This window comes from Ischnura elegans, chromosome 9 (genome assembly GCF_921293095.1).
Source record: "Ischnura elegans chromosome 9, ioIscEleg1.1, whole genome shotgun sequence".
NCBI classification, from domain to species: domain Eukaryota; kingdom Metazoa; phylum Arthropoda; class Insecta; order Odonata; family Coenagrionidae; genus Ischnura; species Ischnura elegans.
The window spans coordinates 94,122,173-94,135,347 of NC_060254.1; the positions used below are offsets into that span (position 1 = coordinate 94,122,173).

A 13,175-nucleotide genomic window follows, 5' to 3' on the forward strand; every position below is an offset into this window, starting at 1 on the left:
GAAGGCGCAGTCAAAATTGCGTCGTGTAAAGCCGTGAATTGCTAGAACACATCCCAGAATGCGTGGACGTGAGATGGGGAAATAGCCCCTGTTCTAATTTCGTTCATGCATTCGCGCAATTCCACGCCGTTTTAGAAATTAATGCAGTTATAACCTGCGCAATTCCGTACCCCGTGTATAAACGGCCTTAATATTTTTTCCACGAACTTATACAGCTTTAATTTTTAGCTCTAGCACAATAAAAATACTATGAAACAAGAGCACACTTTTCTTTTAATTTTGTATGTGGCCAAATATACTGGCTCGCTCTTAGGGTGTTTTTCATGCAACGATTAATTTTTTCATTTGTCTTAAGTATACCTCGGGGACATCCAGAGAGTCGTGTAGCTTTATTTTTTGAAAAATTATTTTGCTACTTATGCTCCTCTACATATAATATGGGTCTGCTATAATTTATTTCAGAACTTTTTTTATGATTTTTTTATTACCATAAAGAAATTAATTTATTCCCACAAATTCATGAAAATTTCACGACTCTAAACTTTTTACTGATACCTTAAAGTGCGCTTACGATGCAGTTAGTTAATGCGCGGTAAAGATGTTATTCCATTTAATTGTTGTAGTTTTTAAAAACATAGTGCAAGGAAATTGTAATGCTACTGACCTGCGGATATTGACCCCGAACGATGAAATATCATGCATATTGTTTCACATACCTGCTGGTCCTTTGATTGGTACTTGGTGCTTGGAAGCTATAATTATTTTTCCTGAATTTATGTCTACATTTTTCTCGCCGAAGTTAAAAATGCTGCTCAATGATGAAAAGAGGAAAATTCAACCAAAAGGGAATGCTATAAATAATTCAATTTAATATAAAATGTCTTAGGTCACAACTTTTTTTTACAAGATTTAAATAAACATCCAAGCACTGAGAAATTTTTAATTTCGCAATGTTTTTTCAAGTCTTTCTGTGCCACGCATGTCACCAGCACGCAATTAACACTTACTTCAAGCGACACATTTTTTTTAGAAGGCTTTATTTTTTCAAGCGCACCCAATCGCTTCTGCCACCACGCGCCATTAAAAAAGAAGCTATCTCGATGCACCAACAGCGCTCGCTGAAGCACGTTGTCCGTCTTCTTCTGCTTGGTCGTGCCGGTGATAATTGCGCCATCTCTTTCTCTGCTGTGGACGCTTAAGTCTCAGTGGGATCTGTCCGAACTATAAAGCTGCCAAATTGCTTGGTGCATTTCTTTGGAAACCGACGAATTTATACAGGTTATCCGTCCAGCTTGTCCAGGTCGTCACAAGATTTAGACTTGCAGGCACTGCAATGGGAGATAAGACAGGTTCATTATGACACTGATTTCAGCAAAAATTTGAATTGAACATTCACGTTTTTAATCCGCTTTTTGAACGAAGTAGGCTTATTAATTATTCCAGAAAATGCCAAAAACACAACATAATTTATCATGAAAAATGAAAAAGAAGAAAATTTTTGCTTTCACACGAAATATTTATTCGCACATTTACACGATCATGTTTTCAACGTAAGGCGTCATCAGCAGGTCTTACGATGGAAGCGATAATTATTTTTCCTGAATTTGTGCCTGCATTTTTCTGATGATGACGTCTTAGGTTGAAACCAAGGTCGTGTAAATGTGAAATGAGTCATTTATCGTTGAACATCTACTTAATTGTTACTTATCCTTGAAATAGAACTTAGGATATTTGGCGCTTCATGGCAATAAGTGAAGCGATATGCTTCCGAAGTTCGTTTTTTTTTCCATAGCGAACCAAGTCTTTCCATATTCAAAAGAAAATTCTCGAGAATTCTTTATTTTTGTTGGACGACGATCAATTGAAAATTTTCGCAGAATCAACGAGTATGGGTGGCTTAGTGAAGATTGAGTAATAAATTTTAGGCTTTTTATGAAAAACTGCGCTCTACGCTCTACTTTGTTTTCAAATTGTCACAGATATGCAGCTTAAATTTTTTTTCAATCTAATTCATGCATTAGTTCATTTTTGAAGATGGTAGAAAAAATCCCACTCGCTGAAAGAGACGGGTGGAAATCAAAAATTCAATAAGGACGCCTGCTGTCTGTAATTAAGATGCAAATATTACAAAAGTAAAAATAGATAGACATAAAAAAAAAACGATTTAGTTTTCCCTCGTACAAAAATATGCTTTTCCTGAAGATCTACCAGCTGTTTTATGCTGGTAGAAAAAATGTAACATAAGATTTTGAGACTTTTAACACCCAGTGTAGTCATATAGCCACGGGCCATTCTGATTAAACTTGGCAGAGCGTTTACATGAGTGCATCACCAAAATATTTTTAAAGGAAAATATAAGGCGATTGTCAGAGTGAAACTCCTGAATATCTTAATAATAGCAAGCCGACATTTTTCTGGACGGATATGGGTTAGTTGTAGGTACCTTAATAGGGTATCCTCTTTGAAAACGATGAGGAAAAAAGTAATCATGTAGTGTCTTGTATGATATTAGGCACGATGTGGTCGAAGTTATTATTATTTAAATGAGATGTTGTAATATTTCCAATATATTTTGCTGTTTGAAACAACAAAACGAGTCGTCTTGAAATAAAATCCAGTGGAAATATTGCACTATCTCACTTAACTTAAAATGGTGTAGTCTTGGTAACGAGCACGGAGATAAATATTTATTTGGCGTTTATGGAAATTTTATCATTTTTTCCCCAGCGTCCACTCACCCTCGGTGCATGCTGTCCCGTCGTCCCACGTGAATCTCCACCTGCCCACTCTTGATGTTCTTGAAGAGGTTGATGGCTTCTGCGTGGGTCATACCTTTCAGCGGACACCCGTTGACTGTTAGTATCTCGTCCCCTGCAAAATGAATGAAGAAATTAAAAAAATAAATCGAATAAAAAGAAACATCGGATCAAAATACTGGCAATATGGACTACATTATTCCTATCTTCATTCTATCCTGTTATTTTCATTTCATTATCTAAATCAAACAACTTAATCATGATTTAAAAGAAAATTTCTAATTTTGGTATTTGTAACAACTTGACACGCCACAACAAATATCATTTTAGGTAACGTATAAGATCAGGGTCATGTCTGCCAATGGTTAAATAGAGTCGTATTTCATAACACAGCAAGATAAAATCCAATTAGCTTCGGTGATAGCTTATGAAGAAGACGCATCAGTGCTCGACCGTTCCAGTTGAGTGTTTTTCTGACCGAGGTGGGTGGCTGCGTTTTAACCAAAAGATGAGGCCAACATTTAGGAGTGGAAAATTTAGTTAAATACATATAACGAGCGTGCTGCACCCGCTCCTAGCGGGCTTCCCCAGCTCTTTTCAATGCAGGTCCACAAAGGGATAGGCGCGTTTCTAATTTTAAAATGTTGAAAAAAAGGCAGGGTCTTATGTACAAATTTAATTGGAATGTTCATGTACAAATTGAGGTCAGAGGACCTCTTTAAACATAACATTGGAAGTAATTACACTATCCTCTGTTAAACGCACATGATGACTCATACTTACGTATCAACAGGAGACTTGAATGTGGAATCAGCCGCATTTTGATAAAAGTTATTTAAAGAATGCGAGATATTGTTGCAAATGAACAAATGTATCAGTTTGTGCGCCGTTAACGTCAGGAATATTTAAAGTTTTTTTTAAATTATTTAAAAACCAATTTTAGGAAACAATAGCAATATTTATGAAGTAAGATTTGCCGTCGCGTGTTCTCTGATAAATTCTGTGCATTTTGGTACCTCATTTGTAGAGTTTGGTTGCGTATACGTTGAGAAAAAGGTATCTATACAGTAGAAATAATATAGAAGATTAGATAAAATTAAAACCTCCTTTTTGAATGTAAGATACCCGGTAGAAATAGATTTCCAATTCGTAAACATTGTCCGTTCAATCGGATGTTCGTCTTTATGCATAAGAATGTCTTAGCGTCCGTATTTGGGTGGATCCAACGATTCGCGACCAATGGTGGTCGCTTTTCCAAGGGTATGACAGGGCTTTTTATTAATATATATGTATCACCTGAGGGAAGGGGTAGATAAAAAACGGGGAAGGAGGAGAATGTTGGTTCTTCAATTTTGTTTCGCAGTTTCACTGATAGCCACGCGCGGCTGTAGTGGAGGTCGGTGTCCAAGTTAAAAACTACACAAAATACCAGCCTGAACGCAAGTACACGGAGACCAGCTGTTGTTACATCTGTGACTTTTAGTGGAACAAGTTTCGCAAACATTGAAAACGTGGTAATTAGAGCCATGTAGTAGGAAAAATAGTTTTTCCACTTATTTTGTAATATTTATTGGTGAAAATCGGTCTATCGGTTTAAAGTCAAATATTAGATCGAGCTATCATTTTTGTTATCCTTGGAAAAGTTATATCGAAGCTTTCTGTTGGAGGAACTTAAAAATTGATCGATTGACTGCGAATTTACCAAGAATTTGGCCTTGAATGCGTCTGTTATCGCATTTACAGTGAAGTGTCTTTAATTAAGTGATAAAAGGTGTTGTGACGAAATGAAATGGGATAAAACTTGGCGGAATCGTATGAATCCACTTGTATAAGTGGTTTTATCTTCGTATATTATGAAATACGTCTCTATTATACCGCTGGCAGGCGTTTGTCTGGCAGGCACTGTCGTGATCACGTATGTCACTCATATGATGTGGCGTATCAAGTTATTACCAATACCAAGGTTTAAAATTCTGATTGAGTAGTCTGATTTAGATTAGGGTCATCTATAACGACATAGATGCTTAAGGATAGTTGAGTAATACTCTAGCTTTTTAGATATTTTAATCTCTTTAGAATGCCAGAAGTGATGTAAAATAGCTACTGAATTGTTTTTCAGCAAAAATATGAGAACGGAAGAAAGAGAGCTCCTACGTCTTCGTATATCTCTCCCTAAATGATACCGTAATACCTGGACAAAAATTAAGTTGTACAGGATACGTTTTAAATATCTAAATTTAGGGGTTTTATGTATTCAGCATTTGCGTGAGTTGTGCCATTCACTTTTCCCCAAGAATATGAGGGAATGGAACGAGGACAGTTTTCTTTACCTCCGATGGGTCATAAATAAAATACAAAGTGAATGATAAAATTAATTTCATAGCTAAAAATAACCGCCTCGATGATTATTCCTTTTTAATCAGTGGACTAAAATACTTAACCTATATTTCCTTAATTTTATGGAGAAAATATTTGCTTATTGTCAATCCTTATAGGTAATTGTCAGCTAGGTCGATTTATATATAAAATTCTGGTCGACATAAAACTTAGAAAATTTCTTCTACCTGGTCTCAATGATCAAGATTAGTGATCAAAGTTATTTAGCATCCCTTAAATTAAAATAGCAAGCTCAATTATTTTCATTCCAACCACGGTTCATTATTTTCCAACCATAGTTGCTTATATTAAGAATGGGGATGATCGGATCGGATACCTCGGATCCAAATATCCGCGGATATTGCCCTTAATCGGATGTATCGGATCCAAAGTCGCGGAAGACATCGGATCTGGATCCGAAATTTTGAATAATAGCGTCAGTGAATGCAACGCCCCATAATGGTGGAAAGAGTTCCGATTCTATGTTCGAATGCGCCGTAGCATGCGATTCTTGTCCTACTCATGAACCGTTTTGTTTGAAAGCTCTCGCAGAGGTGAAGTAGGAGAATTTCAGACGTGGATAATAAAATGATAAAAAGACGACTGGCACACAGTGCTACTCTTCCCAAGAGATTGAAAAATCATCGAAATCAAGGATCCGATCCGAATCAGGATCCGAAAAAAATCCTGGATCCGTCCATCCCTAATAAAAAAAAATTATCAATTTGTTTTTCCCCGAAGATAAAGGGCTAATTGTGGTCTTATATCCACAGTGTAAAACGATGTGTTTAAGAATGAATGTAGATCACGTCGAATACTGGTATCATCTCCTCGATCAGGAAAGTTTGAATCAAATTCGTGTATTTTGCGTCCGCTGAAATGTGGGTTCCTTTCACTTGGGAAAAGGCAAATTTTTTTCTGGTGAAGTGCGGGAAGTGTTTTATAGAATGACCCGTCCATGTCGTCCGGTTATAAGGTATTATGAGTGTGGGTGGGCAAAACATCCGGGGAAAGAGAACCTTTTTCCGCCCATGACAGGTGGGCGGGGTGTCCGGCGGCGAGTGGCCGTCTAGACGGAGTTCTCGCGGAAAGATGGTGTAACCCCGGAACGTCGGGGTGTCGAAAGGAGCGATATCGCACCAACTTCCGATGGCTAGAAAAACCTATCAATGGTCTCTGATTTTGTACGTATATTTGATGTATATCGGTACGGCTCATGGGGACGAATGCGTGCCTAATTTGAGTGACAGAAAATAAGCAGATTAGAAAAATTGCTGCGGCTCCGAGGTTCAGAAGAAACCGAGACTTAGAGAAGGACCAGCGGATCACTCCGGTCCTTACTGAGTTAAAAGCAAACTTGATAAAATTTGAAAAATCTCTGGTCTCAATCAGTAACAATGCCATTACAGATCTCTGGCTCCACGAACCAAGCAATAGGGACATGCATAAGCCCCCCAAACATGCTTTCCTTTCCCATATCCCCTCCAGCTAAATTAACTGTCTGCCATACTGTGACTTATCCGTGAATAATTTTCCTGAAATGACTATGCAAGAAATCCGCTGTAGGCAGCATGAAGGCTGGGAATCGCTAACCGAACCTAAAAAGAAATTTCGGCGAGATAGATTGATGGAATGTTGCTTATCGTGAGATAAATTTTACACTCTATGATTGTTTCATAGGTTAATATCAATGGCAGCGAACGATTATCGATACTAGTATATTTTCGATTATTTTATTATATTAAAATGGTCGACTTAGCAATTTCTGTCCACTCAAGCTGCTTAAATAAAGATTGGGGTGGTGAAAATGAAAAATGATCCCTGAAAAATTCGTTATGGAAGCTTGTGATTGAGAGAGAGTCTGAACTAGTCTGCCAGCAATTTTTCAGTGATAAGGAATTATTGCCGAGTCACAATGAGATAGAATTGAATAGAGAAACTTCATTTCTCAGGTAACTGGAGCGTCTAAGACTTGAAATCAAGCGCTAAAATGGAGAGAGTTGATAGAAAAAAGTACCTTGTGTGTAGAGATAATGAAATTTATAAAATGTTATCGAGACCAATAATTGTTCTCTAGTGAAATGCCATCCTAAAGGTAAACCAATGTTGCTAATAATCCATTTGATAGCGCAAACATTTCGCAGAGGGCTCTTCCTGTATGTTAATGTGGAAAATAATCTAACTTATATGTTTCTAAGTTATTTATTCATGGCGTAATCATCGCTGAGATTCTGTGCCTTCGTTTTCATTTCCCATGATCCCTTGCTCCTTGTGAACTGTAAGGCTCTACGTACCCTTATATTAAACTCGACCTCACCGCACCACCTCATTCATACGCCATATGGTCGAGGAAAGTTGCCAAGTTCTCTTGCCTAAGAAATGAGATAATTTTCACGTTGCCACGCGAGAAACCATAATAATGTCATGAATTTCTTGCATTATCTGAGACTTAGTTAACCCACATTTGACACCGAAAATAAAAATATACCTATATTCGGCGCCTAATATCGATACCATATTATACTCATCTCTTTTGAAAGAAAAATTGTCTTAGTAAATGAAAGGTCATTGGTTTATACAATGGGAGTTATACAAACTTCCATGAAGAAGGTGCGTCGTAAAATTTTTGATTTTACGTCCTCATGTGTTGTCACTGAACCCTCCCGAAATAACTTTTTTTACCAACCCAAAACTACCCTTGAGGGATTGAGTTTACCAGAGCTATGAATTTCATTCACTAGTAATTAATATACTTTTCTGTATTGGTGAAAAAATCTTTTTAAGTCGATGTGTTTAATTATTTAAAGCTAGTGACAATTGGACTGTTTACATTTACATGCGTTCTTTTGAGGCTTCTTTCATTATAGGTGTCTTTAAATTCAGCTAATAAATGCCCGACCTAAATGTCTGATCAGTATCATTACCATGCATTCCCTATAAAATCCTCAAAACCCTTATTTTTCATCGTGGAGAATCGATCAAAAGACGCTCGTATAAGTCTCTAGATTATTGATTCGGTGGTGATGAGAAAAAAGTTGCAGATTGCAAAGGTTGTTAGCTCTCAAATGTAATTTAAGCGGTTCGCCCAGGGCGCTTAACGGGTACTACCCGAATTATTCAAGAAAGTTAATTATCCGGTTACCTAGAAAATAAGTAATTATGCATTTGAGTACACGTATCCAAGAAATAGCGCCTGGGTATGGAGCGCTGTTCGATGCGGGAAACTTTAGGGATTTGTGTTGATGCTAGCTCGTCCTACTCCACTTAAGTTTTATGTCTGTACGTGCTACTTAAACACTCGGCCTGGAGTCCAATTATGTGCACTTTCTCCCTCGCGTGCAGTTGCCCTCCCTCAACGTTGCTCATTTCAGCGGAAAATGATGATTATGTCACCCTAGATTTTCTCGTTTCTTGCTGAGAAAGGAAGTGACATTTCTGTTTTTTTTTGGACGCTGAAAGGTGTTCGTGTTAGACGTCATTGGTTAATTGAAAGGCTCTCTCGATGCTGAAGTTACCCAATCAAATAGGCGCCCTGTCGCTATTTTCGGTTGTGAAAATTACGTATTTAGAACCGTACCTGGGTGAACAATTTTCGTTATGTCATTTTAAAAGGCCATACTAACTCATACTTCTTCTTTCATGACTGCATTTTGGTACGGCTCTAACCACTTCTTCTATTTTAAAACTTAATTATTTTTTATTCTAAAGTTATGTGCAATGTTTTTGATGATTAAAAATCGATTTTTAGCAAAATTAAGCAAGTCAAGAGACAAATAGCATATGGTTTTTATTTCCGTCACTATTTTTGCACCTGGAAGACATTTCTGATAAAGAATTGTTAACGGAAAAAAACGTAATGGCGATTGCCTCTTTCGGAATTTGAGCATTGATAAATTAAAGGGCAAACAAAATAAATGTATCGCAGAAAAGAGGTCTGCGGTGGTGAATTATTTTTTTAGTGTTTTTAAGGATGAGTGGTGTTGGATATGGTTTCAATTAACTGTTTACGTACACAAATTTATTTAGCCTATTTTTCGGTCCTTTTGCAGCCGTGGGAAATGTATCTTAGGGAGGATGGAGGACCAAGATTAATGTAAAGTTAAGCATATGCATCCCCTGCTATTTAATGCACAAAATATGCAAGTTTTTTAAATTAAGAAATTACGATTTTAATAGCTGATAGGTGAAGAGTAAAACCAAAGGTGATTATGTAGACAAATTTATTTAGCTTATAGGTGGCGCCACCCGGCCTGGGTGGTGCCCCCGTCTACCAACCTGAAGGCGGTGGGTTCGAATCTCGCCCGCATGGATTTACCAACATCCAAAGTATGGATGTATGTTATTGTCAAACAAATTCATAATAATCTGGTCCTAAATTCGCTTCTATTTTTGACAGAATTCATGTTATCATTAACTTTTTTCAGTTTTTGCTTAGATTTTTATTTGAAGAGTACGTGTTCACGCGATAGTCACTCTTTACTGTTCTTCGGAGTTCATAAATTTTATTATTGTTATTGTACTTCTGCCCTCGCTCATGGTCCATCAGAATTATTCAAATTATGCTTCTTGAGTTTACCTTTTATTCCTTTATTTATTTATTTTATTTTTATTTTATTCTCAAACCACCGGATACAGCTCTTATTGGCCATTTTACACCGGGGTGTTCAACAAATGTAACAAGTAAACGTACACAAACGACCATGCCCTGGACCGGGGAAACCTACCCAGGCGGGACTCGAACCCGCGACCTCTTGTTTGGCAGGCGAGAACGTTACCCCGCCGCCACCGAGGCCGGCAAAATGCCTGAAATGCCTGTTTGTAAATCATATAAATGCAATAGAGACTTACCTTCTCTAAGACTGCCCTCCTCCGCTGCCTGCCCCGTGAGGAACACCGTCTTCACGAATATCCCGATGCTCCCCTTGGGCGAGTCCCGGCCACCCACCACGCTGAACCCAAGCGACTTCTTCCCCGCACCCTTCTCGAACGTCACCGAGAACACCGACATGGAGAGTGACTTGGGCCTCCTCGCCGCACCCACCGACGACGCGTGGTTGCCCACCGGCGTCAGCGCCGCGCTCCGCCTCCCAGCCTGCTCGAACTGGGCGGAGAACTTCCTCATGCCGGTCAGGGTTGACCTCTCCGGAGTCTGGACCCGGGACTCCCTACCGGGGATGTTGTCGTCTTCGTCCCCGGTCGCGCCCCGGGGTGTCGCCGGAACTTCGTCACCTCTGGCGCCGGTTGTCGCTTCCTCGGCGGTCGGAGGTTCTTGGGCCACCCTGGAGATGGCGGACGGCAGGGTTGTGGGGGTGGAGGCGTTCTCCTGGGGTTCAGCGGCGGCCCTTCCCCTGTTAGCGGGGCCATCGCCTGCTTCAGCTCCTGGGAGGGAGGAAGAGTCGGCGGACCAATCCCTCGCAACGACGACCTCCACGTCCCTGGGGGTGTTGCGGAGGATAGTCCGCGCCTCGGTGGGGGTCAGGCCGCGGAGTCGCTTGCCGTTCACGTTGACGATCTCGTCTCCCACGCGGAAGCGTCCGTCCCTGTTTCGGAGTAGGCATGGAAGAAAATATAAACGATCATTCATCTACATCTACGTAATACACCGCAAGCCGCCTAAAAGGCGTGTGGCAGGGGGTGTTAGGACACCAGCCGTTTACAACTAAAATAAATGGAGTGCTCTAACGAGGTTGGGACTAGCGTTTATTAAAGTCCTTTATGGTTCGGGGGAAAAAGGAATTCCCATATCTATCCGTTCGGCAAAACATCTCTCTTAATTTATCGCTTCTATCGGACCTGGAAATATAGTGTGGCTCTAATATTATGTTCTCTGTGTCGCTCTTAAAGATATCCATTCTCAATTGTTCAAGCAATCCAAGCCTAGCGCGCAGCCTCCGAGTCTCCAACGGCTCCCAGCCTAATTCGTTTAACATCTGGGTAACACTGCCTGTACGCCGCGCCGTAGCAGTTTTTGACGAACCGCGCAGCCTTCCTTTGTATTTTATTCAGTTCGCGGATTAAGTCTTTCTGCACCGAATCCCATACGATTAGCGATGACTTACGAGATCGTTCGTCGCTGCTGCCAATTCTGATTTGCCTTCCCTTCCAAACAATTCCCAAAGTTCCTCTTTACCGCCTTCCGCCAATAATAATCAAGAACTACTTTCGTGGTTCTTGGGAATCAGTTCTAACCCTCTTCCCTTAATTTTATTTCCGAAAAAAATCCTTTATATCGTCACAATTCCTTTTAATTCATTCCCATTTATTTCCAGGATGAAGGGCAAAATCAGAGACTTTTAAAAACATTTATTCAGTTAAAAATTACTCTGCGTCAATGAAATACACGTCTTACATGAGCTATTTCTATTCTGAACGCGGAAAATATATTTAAAAAAAATAATAAATTAATAAAATAATAATAAAGAAGGTCCTAAAATAAGTGAATTCCTCTGAAAATTTATGGCGATGAGCTAATATTGGGGAGAATTCATGACATGTAGGACAGCAGAGAATATGAAACGAGTTGGGAAGCTGAGGAGAGAACATGGTGGAGTACTTGTTGGAATAGAAAATATGCCTGAGGACTGATTTAACACTTACGCAAACGTCGGTGCAGGGGCGACCTTTTCCGCTGAGGGCGGAATGCAGGACTTCAGTGGAAACGAGACTGCATCATTGGGGTGTTAAGGTTCTCCAGCTCGCTCGCATTATACAAGAATTTCTTGTCCATATGGTGATTGCGGCGAGTGAGGAGAAAGTTCTTTGCGGAATCATCTCGTATTCTACACTGTTCTCTCCTTTCTCCTGCTACCGGGAAACCTATTACTCAGTTGACTAACATGATGTCTGGTCCGGAAGAGAAGTCAATTGGATAATTGAGGGAATTGAGGATAAAACGTCGGCAATCACATCCTTCGGGAATTATTCAACTTAGAAGAGTGTGTCTGGTAGTGGCGAAATTTTCATTCAGAGAATTTATAAATAATCAAATGAAAACTTTTTGGCGAGTCAATGAGCCATGGGTTAATATATTTTTATAATTTATTGAAAATATTGTGTTCTTAGCATTATGATTTATCAAGTTTGGATGCGCTCAAGTAGGAACCTTTTTGTTGGCAAACGCGCAAGTCATCCAAAGTGAACAGGTGTTGAAGGTAGTTGACTGCACGAATGGGGAAAGTGAAGAAAGTGATGTTTTAATGTGAGCATTAAATTCAGATTATTCTGGAGCATTTGAATAATTCAACTGACGGCGTTGACGGTGATTCAATGAGCTTGGCATGCTTTATTACTTCAAGATACACGAATGGCAGAGGCTAATAATTCGTTAGTTTCAAAATTATTGTGAAGTAGTCTCTAGTTTTTCTATGTGGTAAGAAGTAAAATTTAGATGTTTTTTCTTGTGCAATAATGTTACTTCGGAGGAAATTATAAATAATATCAAAACAAATTTTTTAATGATAACTTACCCGAAATAAATAATTTTAAAAATAACTACAACTATCTCACTACAGAATTCAACTCCATTTAAGACCATTGGCTAACAAAAATGTCAGCCCTCCAAATTCATGAAGAGAACAACAATTTTGACAACATGGCTGTAAATTTGTTGAAGTTGTATGCATTAAGGATAGGAATCATATTCTTCTGCTCTGTCATAAGCATGGCACTTCATTAAAAATTTCATATAAGTATTTAAAGTTTCAGTTTCTTAACATTTTTCATTGATCGGTTTTTTAACAGGTAAAAAATTAACATAATGGAGAGTGATATATTAACAGTTATTCATCCATACATTTGGCTTACTTTTATGTTAATCCTTAATTAATATCATTGAAAAAAGGATATAACTTAATTTTACTACATTTGCTAGTTTGTCAATTAAGTGCGACTTATCCAAGTAATATTTTTGAGTATTGCTGGAAGTGTCTTTTAAAGAACGGGAAAATTAAAACAATATGAGTATTTTGGGATTTAAAAAAGTATTTAACTGAAATTATAAAGGTTTTTTGTTTCAATAATAATTTTTCCCCAATCTTTGTGAAG

General features: G+C 38.7%; 1 protein-coding gene across 1 annotated transcript in view; it reads right to left on the minus strand.

Moving 5' to 3' along the window:
• Window positions 1-908: 908 nt before the first annotated feature.
• The window catches only part of LOC124165570, a 166,412-nt gene continuing 154,145 nt past the window's right edge, over window positions 909-13,175 (minus strand). Inside the window, exons 5-7 of the mRNA XM_046543026.1 lie at window positions 9,981-10,672; window positions 2,739-2,871; window positions 909-1,328 (exon numbers count right to left, since the gene is read on the minus strand). Coding sequence (XP_046398982.1) covers window positions 1,280-1,328; window positions 2,739-2,871; window positions 9,981-10,672 — 874 coding nt within the window. The 3' untranslated portion in view covers window positions 909-1,279. The remainder of the gene's footprint in view (window positions 1,329-2,738; window positions 2,872-9,980; window positions 10,673-13,175) is intronic.